Source organism: Typopeltis vanoorti, chromosome 19, assembly GCF_054136105.1.
Source record: "Typopeltis vanoorti isolate ZY-2024b chromosome 19, IOZ_Tvanoo_1.0, whole genome shotgun sequence".
In the NCBI taxonomy this organism is placed as follows: Eukaryota; Metazoa; Arthropoda; class Arachnida; order Uropygi; family Thelyphonidae; genus Typopeltis; species Typopeltis vanoorti.
The window spans coordinates 3,722,144-3,749,717 of NC_143567.1; the positions used below are offsets into that span (position 1 = coordinate 3,722,144).

A 27,574-nucleotide genomic window follows, 5' to 3' on the forward strand; every position below is an offset into this window, starting at 1 on the left:
TCAAATGATTTGACACAATGCTCTCCCATTCCGAAATATTTTCAACAAAAAAAAAAATGTTGTCAGACATTAGAGTGAAAATATTTTAATTTTAAAATCTGATATCGGATAAACTAGTAAATTTATACCTTCTCAAATTGCTTTTTGCGATACCCGACAGTGAACTTTGTAAAATCAGGGGCATATTCTGGAAAGTAGATCTGCGTAATTCCAAAGCAGCTCGGCTCGATTCAACAATTTTGTTGAATCGAGCCGAGCTGCTTTGTCACACTGTTTCTAGGTAACGAAAAGGACTTTGCAAATGAGAACAACCCTATTGATACTTATTCTGTTAACTTGTCGGAATAGAAACATGCCAAAAGATTTCTTTCACAAAAGGTAAGCTAATTCTGTTGAAAGTGATAGATATCAAAATATACACATCGCAATCAAATGCAAAATGTTTACTTTAATTTTTTTTATTACAAGTGGTCATGCTTAACAAACGGACTGTACTGAACTGAAACAATGTAGTTTTATTATTTCACGTTTTATTGAACGTGTGTTTTCATGCATGCATGATACGGTGTAGATAAGATCTTATTGGTGCTTTGTTTGGTTATACACGCATTTCGTCTGTGGTATTTTGTTTTTCTGTAGAGAATGCTAGTGCTCTTTATATGTAACACATCTGCTTACCTTCCCCCAGTGTGAGTGCAATGGCCCACTCCACCAAATGCTTCACAGTCTACTCATGTTACAAGACACATCTGGTCAAAAGAAAGTAAGCCAGCATTGGCTGCTACTACTCCGTCCTTACACTACTTCATTGGTCGAAGCTCTATACTGTAGGCTCAGGGTGTTGGCTAACTGTAGAAACTTGACATTGACTGTTGTGTTGCTCTTTCTTTTCTTATTTTTCTATTTGATAAACTTACACTGTGGTTTTTTTTTTATCATATTTCTGATAAATTCTTTTTAAACATTTGAGATTTTTTTAATTTTGACATTGAAAATTTTTCTTTCTTTTTTTTTTTTTTTGTTCATCATGCTAATTGTTGAGGATTTAATTCTTTCAATAATTTATGATAGTTTAAATAAAAATTCCATAGCCATGAAACTACTAAATAAGGTAATTCTTTTTTTTTTTAAAAAAAAATTGAAATTACATACTTATAAATTATATGTTGATAAAACAATATTTATAATAAGTGTAATATTTAAAAGGATAATAAAATTAACAGTTGAATTATAATTTAAAGATATTTATGTGCATTTGCTTACCTATTGTATATTTATTTTGTATACAACAGGCTAGAAAATTTTGACATGCATAGTTATTGATATTAAATCAAACTTTTGTTATTATATAAGCTATTTATTTATATACGTGAAAATTAATTTTTTCAAGTAAATGAAAATAAAGTTATTTAAACACTGATTTAATATATTAAGCAGTTTTACAATAATCAGTTATAGATTAATCATTTTTTAGTCTCTGACGTATTAGGCATGTAAATGTATAAAAATAATAAATCTTTTGCTTTTTAATATGGAAATCTTAAAAAAATTGATTGCTATGAAAGAAGAAGAACAACCTGATAAGAATTTCATAATATGCAAAAAAATCCTTCCTATTTTTATGATAAACAAAATTATTTTAAATTCCTAGCTATGGGTCTTCTGCTTTTAACTGGATAGTATTATGTAAAATTCCACAAATCAATCAAGTTTTTAATCTCCTGAAACTGTTGATGACCTGAGATCATTTAAATGCAATGATTAAATTGAAGAAATACTAAACTAATTAATGTTGGTGTTTATATAGTCTCCTTACTCTGTAATTTATATATATATGTTTCATTTTCCACATTACAGATGGTATCATCTTAAGTATGAATGACAGTGGGAGGCAGGCCCCTGTTCCCACAGCCCTGCCTGGGAGCTATGCCCCACCTCCCCCACCCCATGTAGGGCCTGGCCCTGGGTCAGGCCCTTTCTTAGGACAGGATGCCTGGATGACTGGCCCACCTCCCCCTCATTTAGGCCCTCCTTACTCTATGATGGCAACACCATGTCCACCTGATTTTGCTCTTACAGATTCTATTAGGCCAGGACTTTTTCCATCAAGTTTTAATTCAGCATCCCAGTCTCCTCATCCTGGATTTATACACCATACTTCTGTTTTAGATCCTCGTGGGCAGTCACCTCTTATTGGAAAAGTAGTGTCATCACCCTCAAGTTTTGCTCCAACAACTCCTTTTACTTCCAGTGGATCTTTTTCTTCATCTCATGTGCCCTACCACAGCAATAACTTTCCAAAAGGTGATGGAACAACGGCAAGACCTGGTGTAGAAAATGAAATCCCCACCTCAGTGCCAAGCCAAGAAATTCAGGCTGAAGGACTTACAGCCCGTCTCTTGTCAAAAAGTCCAGGTTCTGCACCTCCTTCGAGTGATGATGTGCCAGCATCAACGCCACCATCAAGAGAAGGAACTCCAGCTGGTAGTGTTGGTTATAGGCCTTGGGAACAAGTTGGAGGTCAGGAATTTGCCCAAAGTCAGCCATCCACGCCTCAGTCCACACCAGGAATGCAAGATTCAGTGTCAGTCCAAAGACCACCAAGTGCCCATGCAGACAAACAGTCTTCTAGTGTTAGTGTGCCAACTTCACGTGAATCAGGAAGTAGGACTCCTTTTAAGAACCAAGAATTCCTAACCCACTCAAGTCACATGGGTGAACAGTTACCTCCACCGTCAGGAGAAACACCAACGAGGCCAGCATCACGCATATCTGCAGCTCTTTCACCTACTGATAATCATGATACTCACCAAAACGATGAACAGACTCCATTAGTAGATCAAGAAAATTTGCATAGGATGACACCACATGCTCAAATACTTACTACAGCAGTATCAGCACCTCAATTAGGAAATCCTGCTATTCATTTTAATGCGTCTGTTCATCCTCCATATTCTGGTACCCCACCTTTTATGCATTCTCCTGGGCATGGCCATCCACTTACATACCCAGGAGCCATTCCAATTATGGGCTTTGCAGATGCCAAACATTTAAAAATGGAGCCTGATTCTTCTACAGCAGAGATGCGAGGGAACACTGAAAACTCTTTTCAAGTGCCTTCTGTGTCTTCTACAACACCACGCCAAGTTCTTCCTCAAATGCCTCCCCCTCCACCACCAGTAGAACAGTGGGAAGAAATTAATGCACCTCCTATACCTAATGTGCCTGTAACTCCAGAAGGAGAAAAAATTCCAAGGAAGAAGCGGAAACGTTGTGGAGAATGTCCAGGTTGTCTTACAAAAGAAAATTGTGGGGAGTGTGGCCCTTGTAAGAGTGTACGCAGTCATCAGATATGCAAGATGAGAAAGTGTGATCAGTTGAAAACTAAAAAGGAAAAGGTAAGTATGGCTTTAATAGAAAAAACCATTAACATAAATTGTATGATATTTTGAAATCTTTAATCAGTTTGCTTCTGGAGTGTTCTTAATTCTGAACAAAACTACACAAGATTTTATTATTATTATTCACAAACTTCCAACTCCATGGATTCATAGACTTATTGTAGAAGTTTAACTGAACACACCACATCTATCAATCTGTGATCTTGAATCCTTTACTCTTTGACCATCCTTCACAGTGAAGAACCAATCATTGTTCATTTAAAAAACTTCTCATTCCCATTTTTACCACACTTGCATGACTTTCATGGAATTTCATTCTACTCCTCTCACCTTCCATTTGTTATAATCCCTTTTGCATTAATCCTTTAAAATTTTTTCACAAATTAAACATCTTGGTCATTCTGGCTGTCCACCAACATTTCATTGCTCTGTTGTAAATTTTTTTATGCAGCAGTCTTATCTACTTGTGATTGCCTTCCTTATCACAGATGCAACACTCTGTGTAGTCTTTTCAACTCTTGCAATGTACCCTTTGAATTCAGGTCTGTTTTAACTACCACTGGAGATTGTTAATTTCATTCACCTCCTGGAGCTTTCCAACAATACAGTAATTGCTGCATTACAGTGCATAATTTCTGCACTTTTGTTTTCATTTCATCTTAATAACATGACAATGATTCTTGTAGAAAGGCTTATACATTGATTGCACATGATTACTAAATAACTTAAGGAATTCACAACGTATACTGGAATATAAATTAAAATAACCTTTAATATTTATTTCCTATATTTTGGCAACGTCACATTGGCATCCTCATGGGAACATAAGATTAAGACACATGCATGCAGTCACTAAAACAGCAAATGAGGTTGAAGCGAGGAAACTACTGTTTTTCCTAAAGTCATGATGGTGCCCTCTGGTGGGCTATATTAGGTATTCTTGGCTGTTGGGCTGAAGTTCTCAAGATGTATGTCTCCCAAATTTGGGGCAGTCTCATGAACCCAAATTTGTTGAGGTTTGGCATGTTTCTTAGGGCTGAGGCTGATTCTATGAATTGTCTTTCAAATTTATACTTGCTGCGGTGTATTACTGTGGTTTTCTTCCACCGTATTCTGTGGCTGGTCTGCCAGCCCAGAGTGGCTGTACTGGTGAAGCCGGATGTAGTCCTTGTGTTCCGAAATTCTGATATTCGCTGTCCTGCCTGTTTGGCCAAAGTAGGACAGCTTACAGCTGCAAGGGACCTGGTATACACCAGATAGGTTTAGGGGAAGTGGTTAGTGAAGCAGATAAGGGATGCCAATTTTCTATATGGTCTGTAACAAGAGGTCAGGTCATGTTTATTCAGGAGTAAGGTAATTTTTTCTGAGGTGCCTCAAATGTAGGGAATGGTTATTGATTTAGAGTAATCTTTTTTGTGAAGGGGAGGGGGGGGAGACTGTGGTTTACTGGTTTTATTATCTCAGTCAATGGCTACAACCCCCAAAAAATATTAAAACCAGTAAACCACAGCCCCCCCCCCCACACAATAAAGATTACTCTAAATCCATCACCGTTCCCTACATCCAGGGCACCTCGGAAAAAATTACCAAAATCCTGAATAAACATGACCTGACCTCTTGTTACAGACCATATAGAAAATTTGCATCTTTTATCTGCTCCACTAAAGACTAACCACTTTCCCTAGACCTTCCTAGTGTATACCAGGTCCCTTGCAGCTGTAAGCTGTCCTACTTTGGCCAAACAGCAGGACAGCAAATATCAGCCCAGAGTGGATACATGGTCTGCCAGCCCAGAGTGGATACATGCCACAGAATACGGTGGAAGAAAACCACAGTAATATACCACAGCAAGTATAAATTTGGAAGACTATTCATAGAATCAGCTTCAGTCCTAAGACATGCCAAACCTCAACAAATTTGAATGCACGAGACTGCCCCAAATTTGGGAGACATACATCTTGAGAACTTCAGCTCAATGGCCAAGAATACCTATAGCTCGCTAGGGGGCACCATCAGGACTTTAGGAAAAACAGTAGTTGCCTCTCTTTGACCTCATTTGCTGTTTTAGTGCCTGCCTGCACGTGTCTTAATCTTATGTTCCCATGAAGATGGCAGCGTGACGTTGCCGAAATATAGGAAGTATATATTAAAGTTTATTTTAATTTATATTCCAGTATACATTGTGAATTCCTTAAGTTATTTAGTAATAACATGACAATGGACTACACTTGTTTGTTTAAGCTAAAAGTGTGTTTAAATCTTCCTGAATGGATGACATCACTTCTCATATAATTCCTCCACACACTTTGAATCATCACCACATCACTGCAAGAACAGTAATGGTACATGCTGGTTACCTTCTGTTTCCACAACTTTTATCACTTGGAAAACTAATTTCCTATTGAACTGACAAATCTCTTCATCTCCATTTCTTTCAGCTTGAATGACAACAGCAAAGTTCCAAGTTATCTCTGTGAGTAAGTCTCTCTCTCTCTCTCTTATCTAGCATGTTTGTTACTTTTTGATAAAATGCAAGTTGATTGCTAAAGTAAGTCTATCCTTTGCAAAACCATGTTGACCATTATGTTTTTTAATTCGGTCTTGTATTTCTAATCCTAACTAATCTCTCAGATACCATAACCACAATTGCACATATACAGAGTAGTCTAAAATTGGGCATATCTGGTCTAGAAGCACTTTTGGGCAATGGCACTATTTTGTTTTCTTTCTACTCTTTTGGGAGCCCTTCCTTCTGTCACAAGATACTCATTAAACTACTAAGTCAAGGGTCCAGTCAGTTAATTTGCATATTCCCTAAATATATGTAATGATATATCATCTAACACTGTATTCTTATGATGATCACTGGATTATATTCAACATCTCGCATTGCACATTCATTTCAAATACATGTAGCATTTGCCTACATTTGGTTTTGCACAGCATCTATACCAATATTGTGGCCTTACAGGAAGACTTGAACAGATTGAGTGATTGGGCATGGAAATGGGGATGCGAGTTAAATTTTGCAAAATGTAAGGTTTTAAAATTTGGAAAACAAAGATGGAATGCAGAATTTATGCTTGGTGAGAATATATTGTTGGAGGTAGAGGAAATAAGAGACCTGGGGGTGATAGTGGATAAGGATCTAAAATTTAGGGGACACATCACCAAAATTGTGAAGACAACACAAAGGCTTCTGGGAATGATGCGGAGGACACTGACGTGTAGAAGTAGGGAGATTCTTGTTCCGTTGTATAAGGCTTTGATTAAGCCACACATGGACTATTGTGCCCAGATTTGGTCACCGGGTTTTCAGAAGGATGAAGAGATGTTGGAAAGGGTCCAAAGGAGACTGACTAAGGTAGTTTCTGACCTCTGGAATGTCGAGTATGAGGAAAGATTGAGAAGATGTAATTTGCAGAGTCTGGTGGACAGGAGGAAGAGGGGAGATATGATAGAGACCTACAAGTTGGTAAGGGGTTGTTATAGGATCAATGCTGGAGAAGTTTTACAGAGAATAGTGGGAGAACCAGAGGTCATCCTTGGAAACTGTATAAAGAGAGTGTGAGTAGGGGAGTGAGAGGCAGATTTTATTCGTGCAGAGTTGTGAATGATTGGAATGCCTTGCCTGAGAATGTGGTGTCTGCAAAGAGTTTTAATGTGTTTAAAACACGGTATGATGAGCTGTGTGTGTGTATGATAAAAGGACCTCCCAGATGAGTCTTTGACTCCATGAAGTCTTGGGGTGGTAATAATAATATGAAATATACACTAACACAATGTTCAATACCATTATAATCTCTGGAGTAGTCACCATACAACATTCTCATTGTTGTGTTTTTGTATTATACTTCCTTTTCCTTGCCTATAGTGATAAGTTCCCTGTATCCTGACTGGACAAAAGGAGTGCTGTTAATATCCTTTCACATTACAAGAAGTATTCTTATTGGCTTGAGAAGTAGAATTATATTTAACTTGTTTTCACCCCTTATTTTCTTCAAGCATAATGAAACAAAAGCCTGTATGAGAAATATCTTATAGCCACCATAGCTCAATTGAAAGAATAGTGGAACATTGTGCCCTTCAATTGGAAAAGACCTGGGTTCGATTCATGTCGTGACGAGGGGAATCCTTATATATGGCTTTTTCAGTTGAAGATGAGTTAGCTGAACTCATACAGTGGTAGCAGTGGTTTTTCTCCCTGAAACTCGGGTTTTTCATCCTGCGTGTAGACCCTTCAGAACACATGCGATTTACAGACAAAAAATACTGTTGTTGGTGATGATGGGCAATAGATGGCGTTGATGGTAGTAGTGTTGTAGTTGGAGAATTAAGTGGTGGTGAAGAGGACAAGATGTATTAGACGAAGTAGAGCAGTGTGCCCTCCAGCTATGAGTCCTTGGACTCCCTGGGGGTTTCGCATAATAATAATATTTTCAAATATCATGGTAATATATTACATGTGAATAGGATATATATATATATATATATATACATACACACACACATACATACATACATACATACTTCATAATGACCTTTTCCATCCTGCTTGCCTAATTTTACTGTTCCTTGATTTCTGTTTACCGTATTATTACCTGGCTCTGTGTGTACAGTTGTACATTGCTTATGTTTGATGTGTCCTCATCAAGTTACCACAATTTATCTTCTAAGATATAGTTGTTCATGGCTAGCTCTGTGTAGTAAGCACATAGTTGACATCGTTTTTGGACCAGAATCCTCCACTGTTCAGCCTGTGATATTGACAGCTCATTCAAAAATCACACATTGCCTAAAGTAGTTATTTCTCAAACTCTAGAAATCATTCTTTCTTTCCTTCCATACACTATTTATTCCCTTTCCAATCCATATTCATTGTCATCAAATTCCTGATATATACCATTCAAGAAGTTTATAGGATACTCACTAGAATTATATAAGTTTACAATTACTATTCATTTTTGATTGATAATTTTCCTCCAGAGTAGCCTTTTGTTTGTGTCAGATCTTATATTTCAGTCTTTGCATTTCTAACCACATCGTTATGCATAGATGTTGGTCTTCCACTGGATCTTTTTCATGGTGTCCAACACCTGCTTTGCTAACCTTTCCTCTGTCCTCCTCTTATGATCCTAGTATCACAGATTAGCTCATCTTCAACATTCTTAAAAAAGAGTGTTAAGTTCTTTCATAATTCAAAATTCTCCTCCCCATCTATCTACTATCCTAATTTTTCTCAGAAATCTCACATTTGCCGTCTCAAGTCTTTGGCCCACTGTTTCATTTTTAACCCAACTCTCAGATCTGCAAGTTAAAATGGGTCTGAACACTGTCTCATATACATCTAGTTTGGTTTTTTCGACTAATTTTTCTCTTATTCCAATATATTTATTCAGCTTACTTCCCCCCTTCCCCAACAGACCATACCAGCTTTGCTTATTCTGCTGTGTATGTCCATATTAAGTTTGTCATTTTCACTAAAAATTATGCCAAAATAGCTGAAATATTTGATTTGTTCTATCGATTCTTCCGAGTGTGCAACTGATATTTTTTCATCCACCTATCTATTTTCATAGTTTGTCTTCTTATTATTAATTCTCATGCTGGTTTTGTCATATTATTATTATTATTATTATTATTTGACACCTCCAGGGAGTCCAAAGACTCATCGAGGGAGAGTGTGCCAACAGCATCGAATGATTGGTCTCCTTCCAACTACTAACCATGCTCAAACTTACTTAACTGAGCCATTAGTAGCATAGGCTCTACCAATCAACCAACCAACCAACCAACCTTTGCCGGCAGTTACAGTTATTCAATTTAGTTGAGGAATTCCCAAAGATTTGTGCTGGAATTATTTAAGAGTATCAGATATGCATAAACTGAACTGCTGAGATTATCTCCAATTTTGATATATTTTTTTTTCCCTTGAATAATATTTGTGTATTTGAGTCTACAGTTCACTCCTGAAAGCTCCTAAATTTGATTTTTTTTAAACTTTCTTACACACTTTTGTATTGTATTGAAAAGAAAAGGGTTTAAGAAAGTTTTAAAAAGAAGCAAAGTTAAGGAGATTTCAGAGGTGAACTTTAGACTCAAATATTATTCAAGAAAAAAAAAAATGAAAGAGTTTGAAAACAAGAAGAAAACCTTGATTTATTTGGTGAATACTGAAGTAAAAACATTGCTCAATTCAGCCAGAAAAGCATGTGGCTTCAAGAGTAGAAATATCAGACCTCTATAGTGGAATCAGAAAGTTAAAGAGGAATTCAAGGAAAAGAAGAAAGCATATAAAAAGTTCCTAGCAACTAAGTCAGCTCTTAGAGAATACAAAGAAATATGTAAGAAAGCAAAGCAATGTGTAAAAGCAGCTAAACATAATTCATGGGAAGATTTTGGAAAGAACGTAGAAAATAAATATCTGGAAGCCATTGAAAAATCTTAGAAATGTAGGAGAGAGTACTGTAAAAGCAATTAGAAATGATAAAGGTGACATAAAAAGTGAAGATATTTTAGATGTTTGGAGTAATTACTTTGAACTGCTGCTAAATGGAACATGCAGTGACAGTACAATTGTAGAAAACATTCAATAAGAATGTAATCAGAAGTCCGTATCAATACTTCACATCAAAAACCTGAAATGAAAGGCAGCTAGAGCAGATTATTATTATTAATAATAATAACAATAATAATAATAATTATTATTATTATCCAGGCCTCAATGGAGTCAAAAGACTCATCGTGGGAGGTCGTTTTTAAGAAACACAAAGTTTATCATACCACTCCTTGAACTCACTGATTGTTCTTGCTCTAACCACTCTCTCTCTCAGGCATTGCATTCCACGGTTCAACCACCCTCCATGCAAAGAAACCACTCCGTGCTCTCTTGCTCATAGCTTCCTTTCATAACTTCCAGGGATGGCCCCTTGTCATCGCTCTTTCACGCCATTCCACCAAGTGAAAGAACTCCTCCAATGTTTACCCTGTAACTGCCTCTCAGCAGTTTAAAAGTCTCGATCATATCACCTCTCCTTCTTCTATCCACCAAATTCTGCAGTCCACATTCCCTCAGTCGATGCTTGTAACTGACATTGTACAGTCCTGAAACCATCTTTGTTATCTACCTCTGTACTCTTTCCACAGTTAATTTTTCTGCTTCAAATCCTGGAGACCAAATCTGAGAACAATAGTCTAAGTGTGGTCTGATCAGGGTCTTATACAACGGAATGATAACTCTTTTCTCTCTGCAGGTCAGCATCCTTCTCAGTATTGCAACAGTACTCTGGGTTACCTTCACCACCTTTGCAATATGCTCCCTGAATTTCAGTTTTCTATCAATAATCACCTTCAGATCTCTTGTCTCCCCTACTTCCTCCAGTATAGCTCCTCCAATCGAGTATGCATCCTCCCATTGATGGATCCAAACTTCAAAACTTTACATTTTGCTGCATTAAATCGATACCCCCCATTCATTTACCCATCTGTCGAGTTTATTCAAATCCTCTTGCAGGGCTGCCACATCTGCACTATTACTGATAACCCTTCCCAGCTTCACATCATCTGCAAACAACTGAATATCCCTTTGCAGTCCATTGACAATGTTATTGATATAGAGGTTGAACAATACAGGTCCCAGTACTGAGCCCTGTGGAACCCCACTTGTAACCTTCTGCTTCCTAGATATTGCCTCACCATACACAACTCTCTCATACCTATCAGACAGCCAATTCTGAATCCATTTGACTAACCCTACATTTAAATCCATGTGCTGCAACTTAAATATCAGCTTATCATGTGGCACCCTGTCAAATGGCTTTGCAAAATCCAGAAAAATGTGGCAGTATATGCATTTCCCTCATCAACTGCTCTTGTCACTTTATTATAAAAGGCAATCATATTAAAGCAAGAATGCCTCTTAACAAATCCATGTTGATTCTCACAGATAACATTACCCTCATCTGCCCAATGCTGTATATAGTCCCTCACTAATTTCTCACAATCACACACAAACTGGCCTATAATTAGACACTTCCAGTCTGCTACCGCCCTTGTGCAGTGGCGCTATCTTACCTTCCTTCCATTCCTTGGGTACCTTTCCTGCAGCCAGACTTTTATTGAAGAGCCAGGTCAATGAGCTGTTAGTTCTTTAGCACATTCTGTCAAAACCCATGGTGAAATACCATCCATTCCCACAGCTTTGCTGGTATCCAGAGTACTCAATATTTGGAATGCACTCTCCTCTTGCACCTCTAAACCCTGAGCCTGCCCTATCCCTCTAGTATTAAAACCTTCTTCTCCAAGATGAAATACTCCAATAAAGTGCTCATTGAACAACTCCACTATGTCCTCTGCATCAGTCACTCTATTCCCATTTTTATCCTGCAATGTCATTCTTCCACAATCATTTTTCCTACTACTGGCCACATAGCTAAAAAATTCCATAGGATTTTCTTTGGATCTTAGTGCCAATCTCATCTCATATTCCAGTTTTGCCTTCCTCGCCATACTGGTCACTCTCCTGGCCTATGTCTTATATTCTTCATGTATCTTCCCTCCACCCCTCTCCTTATATCTTTTCCATAATCTCTTTTTCAACTGCAGTTCCTGTTTGATATTGTTTGTCATCCACTTTACACCAAATTGTGTCTGCTTCTTCACTCGTGGAATACAGCTTACTATCACTGCTAACAAATATTCCTTCACAATTTCCCAAGCACTAATGATATCCTGGCCTTACAATTCTGCCCTCCATGGAATTGCCCCTAGTTATACCTAAGACTATTATAATCACCTGCCTTATAATTCTACATACATTCCCTTTTCTTTGATACACCTGCATGTCTATTCATTTTCCAAGTCAAAACCACATGGTCACTCTCTCCAACTGGTGGGAGAGATGTCATCTCACTTATTATCAGCTCTTCTGATGCTGTGACCAAATCCAAAACAGTTGTTTCCTCTATTACATGTTGCCTAAGACATTTGCCCTCAAGAATTCTAGAAATTCCATCTCCTCATTAATACATGCATTTCCCTCTTCCCAGGTTATACTGCTCTAGTTAAAATCTCCCATAACAATAATTTTTCTTGCACTTGCCAAGCTCAATTTTTTAAACATCTCCTGCTCCCCACCCTCTGTGCTCCCTGGTTTGTAGCAACACCCCACTAAATATCCTGTCTTGGCCATTTCTACCTCACACCATATGCTTTCAAAACCATTAGTGTCACTGCTTTCCAAAGCCACCACTTTTAGAGAACATAAGTCATCACTTATCATAAGCAGCATTCCACCACCATGTTTCCCTTTCCTATCCTACTGAAAATGCTGTACCCATCATCATCAAATTCCTGCCATGTACCCTCAAAGGGTGAACAGGATATGAAAATACTACATGAAAAATTTACATCATTACTAACTTCCTATCTGCAATTTTCCTCCAAATCAGCCTGTTACTTGTCAAGACTCCAACATTATCAGATCTTATATTTCTATCGTCTAAGGCACTTTGTACCGTATCAATCCACCTGTATCTTGGTCTTCCTCTGGGTCGTTTTCCTGCCAACCTGGCAGAGAACACTTGTTTTGCTAATCTTTCCTCGCCGATTCTGTTTAAGTGACCATACCACCTGAGGTTAGCTCTGCTAACGCATTCCTGGATGCTGACAATGTCAAGTTCTTTCCTAATATCCTTGTTTTTAATATGATATTGCCATTGATGCCATCTATTGACATCTCTAATCTTTCTCAGGCCTCCCATATCTGCTGTCTCTAGTCTTTGGTCAAGTGTTTTACTTCTGACCCAGCCCTCAGATCCATAAGTTAAAACTGGTTTGAACACTGTCTTGTATACAGCTAATTTAGTGTTCAGACTAATTTTTCTCTTATTCCATATGAATTTATTCAAATGACTTCCGACCATACCACCTTTATTGATTCTGTTGTCTATTTCCATATTTAATTTACCACCTTCACTAAAAATCGTGCTTAAGTAGCTGAAATGTTTTAATTGTTCCACAGGTTCTCCATTCACAATGCTGTTGACATTTTCAATGATTCTGCCTATTTTCATTGTCTTTGTCTTTTTATTGCTGACCTTCATACCATATCTATTACAACAGTTATTCAATTTAGTCAGGGAATCTTGCAGACATGTACGGATTTATTTAGAAGTATAACATCATCCACATAAAGCAAAGAGCTGACATTAACATCTCCAATTTTGATATTAGGTTTAATACCACTTTCCTTCATAATGCGATCCATATAGATAATAAATAACAGTTAGGATAATGTACATCCTTGTCTGACACTGGATTTAACATTAAACCATCTTCCTGTACTTCCTTCAATTCTAACTGCTGACTTACAACTCAAATAAAGACTAAGTATTGCTTGATACAATGCCCCATTGACACCATATAACTGTAGCGTATTGAATAGCTTCTTTCTTGGCACCTTGTCATATGCCTTTTCCAGATCGACAAAACTTAAATACAGATCTTTGTTATGTTCCCATGATTTTTCAACTATTTGTTATAAAGTGAGGATCTGATCCTGACAGCCTCTATTTGGCCTGAATTCAGCTTGTTCTTCACCAGTCTTTTCTTCTACAATCCTTCTCAACCATTTCTCAAGTATACTTGCATATATCTTGCCAGGAACACTCAGTAGGGAAATACCTCTGTAATTCTCACATTCAGTTTTGTTTCCCTTTTTTATATATGGGTACTATGAGAGCTCTACTCCAATCATCGGGAATTTGTCCCTCTGTCCAGGACTTCTGAACATGTAAAACTTTTATACCACCATACTTAGCATTTCTGGTCGAATATCATCTACTCCTGCTGCCTTTCCACATTTCAAGCCTTTTCTACTTCAAGTAGAAACGATTGCTTTTTCTACTTCAAGTATGGATATGTATTCCTGACTGTATGCCTGTTGAGTGTTTTTTTACCACTGTGCTATCACTGCTTGTTTTGTTTAGCAATTTTCTGAAGTAATTACTCCACACTTCAAGGATATCTTTTCCTCCTGTTTTCATGTCACCTTTATGATCTCTAAGTCCTTTTACAGCACTCTTATCTCCATTTCTAAGCTTCAACAACCTCCAGAATATTTTGCCACCTTCTTTATATTTATTTTCTATGTTCTTGCCAAAGTCCTCAGATGACTTTTGTTTAGCCAGTTTTACACAGTGTTTAGCTATCTTACATTTGTCAGAGACAAATGTAAGATAGCTAAACACTGTGTAAAACTGGCTCTTTTTCCAGGAGCACAAGCAGACTCTTTTTCCAGGAACTTTTGATATGCTTTCTTCTTTTCCTTCACAGGAATTGAATTGCAGTACCCTGCCAATTCAATTCCTGTTGTTATATCATCCTCCGTCAGCCACATCTCAGAGATCCCGATAATCTTTGGCCAGGCTGATGCTATCAGTTCCACCAATTCATTTCCTTTATTTTGGATACTCCTAGTATTAGTATAGAGCAGTGTTTCTCAAAGTGTGGTACACGTACCCCCGGGGGTATGCGAAAGGTCTTCAGGGGGTACGTGGCAATTTTCGGCTATGCATCATTAACGCATGGAATCATTATTAAGAAAAAAAAAGAATTATTTTAAACGTATATATTTCTCCATAAATTACATGTATGAATTCTCCTTCTCAAATTGCGAGTTAGTATCACCACGACGTTCACGTCCCGGCAATAATAACTCGCTCCCTGCGGTAAACAACACGCCCTCCTCAACAGCTTCACTATAGTGAAGATGCAAGAAAATAAGTAGTTTTATTGTATTACTGAATAAGGTACAGAGACCTTTGCTGTCTGTGTAATATATTTCTGAACAAATAGCGCAATTAGAGACAACTGGAAATATAAACGGCACTAACTAATGAATCGCATCTTCCCTCCAACAGAAATTGCTGTATAGATTCAAGCAAAACCATATGTTGCCGGTTCAACATGTGGTTTTGCTTGACACCACCCCGTCGTGAAAGTGTTAAAGCTAAGAAATATGTAGTGAATCCGTTTCAGATATTACGGAATTCGGCTGAAGAGAATTAGCATTTCTCACCTGTTGGCTTGCCTTTGTCTTTTGTTCACTTGATCTTTTGTTAATACCACACCAATCATATGTTCTTCTTCATAGCTGTTCTATCTCTACTGGCCTACTATTCTGTTTCATGCTCTGCTTTTACTTCTCATTAGTCATTTGTGAAAGATTGTTCATTATGTATCTCAAGTCTTGTAAATTACTAATAATTTTTGCTTGAAATAATGGGAAAGAAGATGAAGCTATTTGGGTAGATGACTTTAACGATGCACAAGGAAACTGTTCTTGATGCCAAAAGTAGCGATAGCTAATAGGAGCTTCTTGGTAAGTCACACCATTTTCAGCTTTTTTCTGAAAACTTTAGTTTTCGAAAATTCCCGTATATATCTCGCACCATGATTTTTTAGCTTTAATTTTGGGAAAAAAGTGCGAGTTATATTCGAGTAAATATGGTAACTTTTTTAGCTTTCAAATTCTTAAGTATTATTGGTTATTATTAAGTATTATTAAGTATCATTGGTTAAAGACTGGATTTATAAAACGCACAAAAGAGAGCAATATAGCAAATACAAGTAGCTGTACGCAGCAAGAAAACGTTGATATTGCATCTGGATTAAATGAAATTGTAAGAGTGTGTCGTCGGACATCTCTAGAGAACCAGCTAAGAAGAAGATGAAAAATCTTCGTAAGTATGATATGAATTACTTGAAATGTGGATTTTCATGGACGTTAAATGAAGAGGAACCTATTCCAAATTTTGTTCTATTAAAAATAAATCATATTTTTTGTTTACATGAACATAAATTCAAATAAAATAGACATTTACAATGAAATATACTTTAATTAATTATTTATTTATTTATTATTATTATTTTGATAAGGGGTACTTGGTAATAATGAAAATTTAAGAAGGGGGTACGTGGATATCTGAAGTTTGAGAAACACTGGTATAGAGCATAAAAATGTCACTGCTTCTATACCTATCATTTCCCCCTCTTGACCCAACTGGACTGTATTACCTGATGTTGTCCCCTTCCCCCAAGCACCATTCCAAGAGGCCACCCCTGCTACCATCCACTTTGGGAGTTCTAGTTTCCCTGCATTGACGCACTGACTCATTCAGGAAACATCAATCTCTCCAGATGTTTTCGTTCTTCCTCATCTTCCTCATTCAAATGCAAGTGGTCTCTCGCATACAGTTCCCTTCTGTCCTCAAACACCCTCCAAGCATCCACACATTCCAATCCTTTCTTCTGCCACATTCTGGCTATTATGCTATTCATTATTACTGCTCTTCTGCTCAGCTCATCACTATCATACCTGGGCAACGCACGCACAATCTTTCCTCTCTGCATTTTCTTTTGCACACCTCAAGAAAGAATCTCAGATCTCTCTCGCAGCCTGATTTACATTGCCTCTCAAGTCATTCGTTCCCACCATCACAATCATTTCATCCATCCTTTTCACCCTTCGTAATTGCCATAGCCATATTTTCTATCATCCCTCCAGGCAAACACACCTCTGGCATCCTATCTTGCACACCAGAGATCTCTTACCACTTTGTACCAATCAAGGAACAAAGTGGTAAGAGGTGTGATGTATGAGTCTCCATACATCACACCTCTTACCACTTTGTTCCTTGATTGCTCACCTGCATCCCTCACTCTCTCTCTCCTCTAACCCTTTCTTTCCCTGCTTGCCTGCTGTCCTGGCATCACTCTGTCCCTGGTTCCAGCACTCCCTCGCATTCTTCTCATTTCCTGTTTCCATTCTCCCCTCCTCTATCATTCCCATAACTTTCTCTCGCTCCCTCTCTTCATCATAATCTTCATTCAGTGTTCTCTTCTCTTCTATCATTCCCATGATAGAAGATGCTATTTGAAATGCTCAAATATGGAGGTTTAAGAGTTATGCAGTGGATACATAATTTAGAAGGTCAGAGGGTCAAATTTCAGAGTTCTACTTTATTTGAGTAGAACTCTCATGGCTCCCATCTTACCCAAAAGGTAAGTAAACCTGAATGTGAGAATTACAGAAACATTTCCCTGCTAAATATTCCTGGTAAGATTTATACAAGCATACTTGGGAAAGTTTGAGTAAAATGGTGGAAAGGAAACTTGGAGAAGAGCAAGCTGGGTTTAAGCCAAATAGAGGTCATCAAGATGAGATTTTCACTTTAACTTGAGAAATCATGGGAATATAAAAGGTATCTGTAAGTTTTGTATATCTGAAAAAGGCAGCATATGACAAGGTGCAATGCAAAAAGCTGTTCAGAATGCTGCAATTACTATTATTATTAAACCTCCAGGGAGTGAAGGATTTAATCGAAGGAGGCCATACCTTTTCTTTAACTCATTCACACTAGATGCACTCACTATGTTAACAGGCAAACTGTTTCACTCATTTATGGTTCTGTAAGAAAAAAATCCAACTCTTACCCTTTTCTTAACTGCACACAAACTTTATTTTTACAGATGTCCTCTTCCCACCTTCCATGTAATGAAAAATTTTATCAAATAATATCCTGTAATGCCCACTCAAAAGTTTATAGACCTCTGTCATATTGCCCCTTCCTCCTGTCCTGCAGTCCACATATTCTCAATCTGTCTTTGTAATCTACATTCCTTAATCCAGTTATCATCTTTGTGACTTTTCTTTGCAGCCTTTCCACAGCTTCTTTATCCCTTTGAAACTGAGAGACCAAATCTGCACACAGTAGCCCAGGTGCGGTTATATCAAAGCCTTGTAAAGAGGCAAAAGACCTCCATATCCTTACATATTGATGTTTGTTTCAACATTGCAATTATTATCTGAGTTGCAACTTTTGGTATGTGACCTTTGAACTTCAATTCTTTATCCACCTAACTGAAGAACTTCAAGATCTCTAGCCTTGTCAGTTACTCCAAGCATAATCCCACCAATACAGAATATACTGCTGGATATTGCATCAAGCCAAAGTGCTTAACTATAGATTTACTAACATTGATTGACAACCATTATTGTTTTCCCTCACTTCCAACCTGTTCAGATCACCCTGTAAATGCTGTATATCAGGTAGCATCTCTGATTGCCCTGACTATCTTTGCATTAATGTATAAATTCAATAACAATGGTCCAAGGACTGATACCTGGAGCACACGACTCATCGCCTTAAATCTGGCAGATTCACATCTCCCATATACCACTTTCTGATACCTGTTCGTTAGCCACCCAACTATCCAAGCCAGTGGTTCGTATTTCTGTCCCATATTCTCTAGTTTATGCAACAACCTTTTATGTGGCATCCTATCAAATGGCTTAGCAAAGTCCCACAGTATCATGGTGTACCTATTCAGGTTATGCAACAGCTCTAGAACTTCTGATGCACCTTTTTCTCTTCATTCAATGTAGTGATAGCACTCCGCATTATGTTATATACACAAGGTTGATAGATCTTGGTGAGTGAGCACTTATTATTTGAACTACTTCATCTGCTTGTGATACTAAGGTATACTACCTGCATTCAGTAAATTTATTCTTTTGTATTCATTGTTTATTTTACCTGCAGCATAATGATAAAATTCTTTTGATAAATAAGATGTGCAGCCAATTTCTTTTATAATTCCTTATGAAATAACTTATTTCATAACTCCTCTCATTCTCATGATATTCCTTTCATATCATAATCTTCATATGGATCTCTTGTTTAATGAGACTGCACATCTGTTTTATCCTCATTTTATTTCTTCTTCAAACTTTGGGGCACAGTCAGCTACTGCATTATTTAAGCATCTTATCAAAGCTTCCTATGCACTGCTGATATCTTTCCCATTCAGCAACTGATACCATGGAGCCTAAGATGGTATTCTCCTGAGTTTGTTATAATTTCCAGGTTTGGGGTTCAGCAATATAACCTGCCCTGATTGGAACATCCATATAGTTGGCCACTTCCCAGGGCAGTTACAGCATGAGCACTGTCCTGAACTGGTGATTAAATAGTCACATCCTTAACTGAGACACCTGATGCTATGATCAAATTGAACACTCTTTGGCCTCGAGTTGCTTCTTTCACATGCTGCTTGAGAAATTTGTCACACAACAGCTCAATAAATTCTCCTTCATTCTTATCGAGAGTTTTCTCTAATACCCAATTTGGATAATTTAAGTCACCTATAATAATTATTGTTTAGCACTCATCTGAGTAATTTGGCAATACATTCACCATTATGTGGTATAAATGGTACTTTATACCATATACACAGACCCAAAATCATGGCATTTAAAGGTCAAATCATATTAGATCCAAATTAATCATATAAGATAAAATAGTAGAACAGATAATGCAGTTTAATTATTTGGGTTACATAATTACATATCTAAAAGACACAGATATAGAAAATAAATAAATTAATTAATTAAAAAAATTATGGAAATTAAAAGGTTACTAAATAAAAAAAAAAAAAAAAAACCAAGACTAGAAATCGAATTTGACTTTTATGAAGTAATGGCCACTCTCCCTCCACTATGTATGTTATTCAGAAAAATCATCACATTCCCAATATGTACCCTCAGGGAGTTTACGGGATTTCATGTGGTACTATCAGTACCACATGAAAAAGTTGCATCTATATACTTGGTGTCAATGTTTCATATTACTAACTTCTGATTGACAATTCCCCTCCAAATTCATCTGCTATCTGTCAATGATTCCAACATTATCAGATGTTATAATTCTGTCTTCTAAGGCACTTTTTACTGTATCAGTCCACCTACATCTCGGTCTTCCCTCTGGGTCTTTTACCTGCCACCCTGCCAAAGAGCACTTGTCTCGCTAATCTTTCCTGTCATTCTGTATGATCGCTTATCTTACCACTCAGATGGTAAGATAAGCAATTACCATCTGAGATTAGCTCTGCTAACAATGCAGATTCTTTTCTCATATCCTCATTTTTAATACAATACCATCTGTTCACTCTCCACCAATCTTTCTCATTAATCTCATATCTGTGGTCTCCAGTTTTTTATCAGGTGTTTTATTTCTAATCCAGCGCTCAGATCCATAAGTTAAAATTGGTTTGAACACTATCTTGTATACAGCTAATTTAGTGTTTTGACTAATTTATTTCTTATTCCATATGATATTCAGCTCACTTCCTACCATACCAGCTTTATTAATTCTCTTGTCTATTTTCATATTAAATTTGCCATCTTCACTAAAAACAGTGCCTAAATAGCTGAAATGTTTTACTTGATCTATAGGGTCACCATTCAGGATACATTTGATGTTTTCAATGTTTCTGCCTATTTTAATTCTCTTTGTCTTTTTTATTGCTGATTTTCATATCTTCATTTATTACAACAATTTAATCAGGGAATCTTGCAGACTTACACTAGATTTATTTAGAATATCTGCATAAAGTAAAGAGCTAAGATTAAGATTGCCAATTTTGATATCAAATTTAATACCACTTTCTTTCATTCATGATGTCATTCATATAGATAATGAATAACATTGGGGATAATTATGCTAGCCTTTTATGACAAAGTTACAAGAGCATTAGATGAGGGAAAGGCATATAGCGCCATTTTCCTAGACTTAGCAAAGGCATTTGACAGGATGCCTCATGATAAGCTAATATTCAAGTTGCAGCACATGGGTCTGGATGTCAGATTGGTCAACTGGATTCAGGATTGGCTGTCTGATAGGTATCAGAGAGTTGTGTATGGTGGAGCAATATCAAGAGGCAGAAGGTTACAAGTGGGGTTTCACAGGGCTCAGTACTGGGATGTATATTGTTTAACCTTTATATCAATGACGTTGTCCGTGGATTGCAAGGGGATATTCGGTTGTTTGCGGATGATGCGAAGCTGGGAAGGGTTATTAGTAATAGTGCAGATGTGGTAGCCCTGCAAGAGGATTTGAATAAGCTAGATAGATGGGCAAATGAATGGAGGGTGTCAGTTTAATGCAGCAAAATGTAAGGTCTTGAGGTTTGGGACACATCGATGGGACGCTGCATACTCTATGGGAGGAGTTAAACTGGAGGAAGTAGGAGAGACAAGAGATCTGGGTTTGATGATTGATAGAAACATGAAATTTAGGGGACATATTGCAATGGTAGTGAAGGTAATACAGAAGATTGCTGCAATAATGAGAAGGACACTGACCTGCAGAGATAAAATGGTTATCATTCCGTTGTATAAGACTGATCAGACCACACTTAGGCTATTGTTCTCAGATCTGGTTTTGCCAGGATTTGAAGGGGATAAATTGACAGTGGAAAGGGTACAAAGGCGGATAACAAAGATGGTGTTGGGACTGTACAGTGTTAATTATGAGGATCGGCTGAGGGAGTGTGGACTGCAGAGTGGTGGATAGAAGAAGTAGGGGTGATATGATTGAGATTTTTAAACTGTTGAGAGGTGGTTACAGGGGTGACACTGGGGAGTTCTTTCGCTTGGTTAAACAGCGGGAAGGAGTCATGACAAGGGGCCATCCCTGGAAGTTATGAAAGGAAACTGTGAGAAAGAGGGTGAGAAGTGGTTTTTTCCTTTTCATGGAGGGTGATTGAACCATGGAATGCATTGCCTAATGGAGTGGTGAGAGCGAGAACGGTCAATGCATTTAAGGAGTGGTATGATAGACTTTGTGTTTCCTAGGAGGGACCTCCCTCGATGAGTCTTGATAGACATGTTTCTTAGAAAGGACCTCCCTCGATGAATGTTTTGACTCCATGGAGGCCTGAATGGTAATAATAATAATATAATTGCACCCTTGTCGTACACCTGACTTAACATCAAACCATCTTCCTGTACCTCCTTCAATTTTAACTGCTGATGAACAGCTTTAATAGAGACAATGTATTGCTCAATATAATGTCCTAATTACACCATGTAACTGTAGCATTTGTAAGAGATTTCCTCTGGGCACCTTGTCATGTGCTTTTTCCAAGATCTATGAAACTTAAATACAAATCCTTGTGAAATTAATTTTGGTTTGAATCCTGCTTGTTCTTCACCAGACTTCCTTTCTATAAGTTTTCTTAGCTGTTTCTCAAGTATACTTGCATAAATCTTACTAGGAACACTCAGTAGTGAAATACTTAGTTTTATTCATTCAGTTTTATTTCCTTTTTTATAAATGGAGTAGATTGGAGTAGAGCTATGAGAGCTCTACTCCAATCATCTGGAATTTGATCCTCTGACCATGCATTGCGAATTATGCAGTGCAGTCACTGTAAAACTTTTATACCTCCATATTTGAGCACTTCTGGTCAAATTTCATCTACTCCAGCTGCCTCTTCACATTTTAGGTGTTTGATGGCTTTTTACTACTTTCAGGAATATATATCCATATTTTTCAAGTATGGATATATATTCCTTTTTGAAATTTAACTTTTTGCGTGAGCCATTAGTAGCAGAGGCTCTACCAATTGACCAACCTTTGCTAGCAAGTGATGTTGATGTTAATTGCCACTTTCCTTCATAATAACTGCCACATGTTAACTGCCACTTTCCTTCCAGGATTTGAAGGGGATAAATTAACTGTGGAAAGGATACAAAGATGGTTTCAGGACTGTACAAGGATAGTTATGAGGATCGGCTGAGAGAATGTGGACTGCAGAGTTTGGTGGATAGAAGAAGGAGAGGTGATATGATTGAGACTTTTAAACTGTTGAGAGGTGGTTACAGGGTTGACACTGGGGAGTTCTTTCGCTTGGTTGAACAGCGGGAAGGAGTGATAACAGGAGGCCATCCCTGGAAGTTACGAAAGGAAACTGTGAGCAAGAGGGTAAGGAGTGGTTTCTTTGTGTGGAGGGTGGTTGAGCCGTGGAATGCATTGCCTGATGGAGTGGTGGGAGCGAGAACGGTCAGTGAGTTTAAAGAGTGGTATGACAGACTTTGTGTTTCTCAGGGGGGGACCTCCCCTCGATGAGTCTTGACAGACATTATGTCTTAGGAAGGACCTCCCTCGATGAGTCTTTTGACTCCTTGGAGGCCTGAATAATAATAATAATAATAATATGATCTATATAGATGAATAACACAGAATGTGCATTCTTATCTTATACCCGATTTCACATCATCTTCCTATACCTCCTTTAGTTCTAACTGCTGATTTACAATGTAAATATAGATGATGTATTTTTTATACATACCATATCCCATTTACAGCATATATGTAATTGTAGTGTTTCAGGAGCTTTTTTTCTTCCCAATACGCTTTGTCATTTGTCTTTTCTAGATCTATGTGACTTAAATGCAGATCTTTGTTATATTCCATAATTTCTCAACTGTTTAAGTGAATATCTGCTTCCAACAATCCCAATTTTGTCAGAATTCAGCTTGTTCTTGTAGGTTTCTTTTCCAGTTGTTCTTAGTCTCAAGATGCGTGCATAAATCTTACCTGAACACTCAATAGGGAAATTTCTCAGTAATTCTTGCAATCAGTTTTATTTTCCCCCTCCTGTTTTTTTATAGATGGTTACTATGAGAACCTTACTCAATCATCAGGAATTTCACTCTCTGAACCATGCTGAATTACACAATGCAACTACTGTAAAGTTTTACCTTTGATCACCTACCCTAGATACTTTCAGCATCTCAGGTTTCTATGGCTTTATCTGCCTCAGGTATTGATATGTGGTCTTGATTACACATACCATTATTCTTTTGCCTTGTTTCATTTAACAGTCTTTCAAAGTAATTTATCCAGAATATCTTATCTTCAGTAGAAGCTATTATATTATCTTTATCCTTATTTCTGCAGTTAACTCTGTTTTCCTATAATCAAAATTCTCCATTAATTCATCTTTTTACTTGTCTGTTTGTCTGAATATTTAAAGTTCATTGCCTTCTACATTCCCAGTATCTAAAGGGGTGTTGTTCAAAAGCAAATCCAAATTTTTCTCATGTCATTTCTCACATTTACTATCTTGCCAGTGTATGACCTTGCCGGCTTTCTCTTCCTATCACTGTACTTTACTTGCCTAGATGAGACTGATCTCACTATTTGAGACCATCTCGCATACATCATCCTTCTTTACTTGCTGTGTGTATTGTGCAACATCTCTCTTACAACTAATAGCTCTTGCTTCTTTGTGCCTTATGTTCTTCCACCCTCATTCTTGTACATTCTTACACTCATGATTTGTGCAACTTTTGCCTTATTATCAGTCGTTTGTGGCATTCATCATCTTTGCTCTCTTTCTTAACTCAGCCTAAGCAACACCAATAATTTTCTTCACTTGATAATATTCTGCTCACCTTTGAAGTCATTTGTGCCTACCACCAACTTTGACACTCATTCCTTCCATGTGCAAAGTATACATTGTATAAGATGAATAGCTATTTGTCTTGCACCACCTGGAAAACATGTCTACATGAAGAAGGAAATTTCATCCTATACTCCTTAATTTTTTATACATTCTCACCAACACACTGAGTTCTTTCACTCTGAATTCATGATCATTACCCTGTTTTTGTCTATATGTTTTATTTATTTCGATATAGACTATTAAATTGCATTTGTGTGTGTGTATTTTGCAACTTTAGTTGCAAAACATACATACAAAATGTGCTTGGTAGTTGTAAATTACTGTATGATTTCATAATTATTATATTCTGATGTATATCCTTAAGGAGAGTATCACATATTATTTCATCCTAATACTATTTCATAACTAGTTTATTATGCAAGAGATCTTTGCATTTCAGTCTTTAATGCATTCCTAGCTGCATCAATACTCCCATATTGTAATCCTCCTCTGGTTCTTTTCCTTTCAGTTCTGCTTCGAACATTTGTTTTGCTTATCTTTAATAACCCATTCTGTTTAAGAAGCCATACCACCCAGATTAATTCTTCTTACACATCCTTGATTATTCCTAGGGTCAAATTTTTTTCTGGTATCTTCATTTTTAATAGGAAAGTTTACCACTGATGTCCTGTCATTCAAATTTTCTTCAGAACTTTCTGTGGTCCTGTCCTCCAGTCTTTGATTAACTTTATTTTGTTAAAATTGTTAAAAATTATTTGAACACTCATATATACTGTTAGCTTGGTCATTTGATCAATTTATTTAGCTTCTAACTGCACAGGGTTTATTTATTATGTTACTTCCTTACATATATAATTTAATAGCTTTACTAAAAATTGTTGGTACTTTACTAAAAATTGTAGGTAGTTAAATGAATTCACCTGTTCTAAGATCTTGTTAATAGATAACAAGATCTTAGAACAGGTGAATTCATTTAACTACCTAGGATGTATGATCACATATGAAAATGAAAAAGATATAAACGTAAAAATTGCAAAATATTTAAAAATAACAGGTGTAATTAACTCTATATTTAAACCAAACCTAGTTCAAAAACAAACTAGGCTAAAAGTATACAATACATTAGCCTTACCGGTCTTAATGTATGGAAGCGAAATCTGGAAAATAAAACAAAAAGACAAACAAAGATTAACAACAGTAGAAATGAAGTTTATGAGAAAAACTGCAAAGTATACCCTATTTGATCACAAAAGAAACGAAAATATTATGAAAGAATTAAACCAAGAACCAGTAATAGAAAAAATTAAAAAATATAAACATAAATGGATGGAACACGTTCAAAGAACGAAAACAGAAAGATTACCAAAACAAGCCTTAAAGTACAAGCCATTAGGAAAAAGAAAACCAGGACGTCCTCTTAAACGATTCAACGATGACTTCTAAGGCCAGAACAGGCCATGCTAGGCCTAAATCCTTGATACGTATGATGATGATGACTAAAAATTGTTGCTAGACAGCTCACATTCTCTGTGAGAATATCGAAATTTTCTGTTGCCTTCATATTACCATCCAGTTCTCATCTGTCTGAGATGGTTCTAATTAGAGGTTTTAGGCGATTTCACTGCATCCCTCTAGGAGTAAGTCAGAAGTGACAGGGTTTTCCTCCCAGAGGAAAACCTTGTCACTTCTGTATGAGACTAGCTAATGTATGTTTTAGTTGAAAAGCCCTGATAAAGGTTTTTCATGTCCTTGATGGGGGTTCTAATCCAGGTCTTTCCAACTAAAGGGCTTCATCTATACCTACTGAGCTACAGAGGCTCTCCTTGCTGTTTGTTTTCTCAATTTTTAGTTTTTTATTGTTGATGTTCATACTAGATTTGCTTATTTAATTGACTCAAGCCTCTTGAAGACTTGTCACAGTAAAGAATCAAGCTTTATATCTTCTATTTGAATATTAGGTTTAATATGCCTCTCCTTAATAATGAGGTCCATAGAAATTATAAATGCTAATGGAGACAGTATACTGCTTTACTATTTAATATTAAGCATCTTCATCCTGAATACTTTTGGTTCTAACTGCAACTTAAAGTTATTACCATTATTACTGCTATTGTTATGTGATACTTTCATGGAGTTCAATGACTCATCACAGAAGGGACTCATCACTGTGCAACCATATATAAAAATGCTGTCTTCTGCAGAATCCCTATGAAAATATACAAAACAATCAGAAAGGAAATTGTGACAATGAACAGTAACATGCAAAATATTTTAATCAAGAAAACTATGATGCATAATATTATCAGTAATAAAGTAACATACATATTCTGGAAATAAGGCAGTTTAATAAAAAAAAAAAAAAAATTCACTCACTAAATGCATAAATATTAATGAGAAATATGAGCTTTTAATTCTTAGATCCCTCATTGGTGCTTTCTCTTTGGCATTGTTGGTAGCAGTCCATTAACATTTGTCATAAAAAAAATCTAACTTGCTTTGTTCATTCATATTGGTAAATAAATTTAATAAATAATTGCAATAATATTAACACCTTCACTGTACTCTAATACTTGCTCCCTAGCAACAACAGACATCATCCCCATGCAGTTTCTCAGATAATGTTTTTCCTGTTCATGGAAAGTTTTCTCAGAAATTACATCTAATACAAGTTATAAATATCTGCTTGCTCTGGGGAACCTCTAAAAGTTTTGGTGGAACCCTAGGATTCAGCAGAAAGCAATTTAAGAAACACTGCTCTGCAAGTGTTTCTTACTTGACAAGTTACCTGACTCTGACAGGGAAGATGAGATACTCAACACTACCCACACATTGAATGATTCATCAACCAAATTATGCCA

At 36.8% G+C, this 27,574-nt stretch overlaps 1 protein-coding gene across 2 annotated transcripts in view; it reads left to right on the forward strand.

Moving 5' to 3' along the window:
* Positions 1 to 27,574, forward strand: part of LOC150095824 (uncharacterized) — a 229,852-nt gene that overhangs the window by 23,132 nt on the left and 179,146 nt on the right. For both annotated transcript variants that reach the window (XM_090408904.1, XM_090408906.1), the window contains one exon: positions 1,858 to 3,398. In XM_090408904.1, coding sequence (XP_090265030.1) covers positions 1,875 to 3,398 — 1,524 coding nt within the window. In that variant the 5' untranslated portion in view covers positions 1,858 to 1,874. The remainder of the gene's footprint in view (positions 1 to 1,857; positions 3,399 to 27,574) is intronic.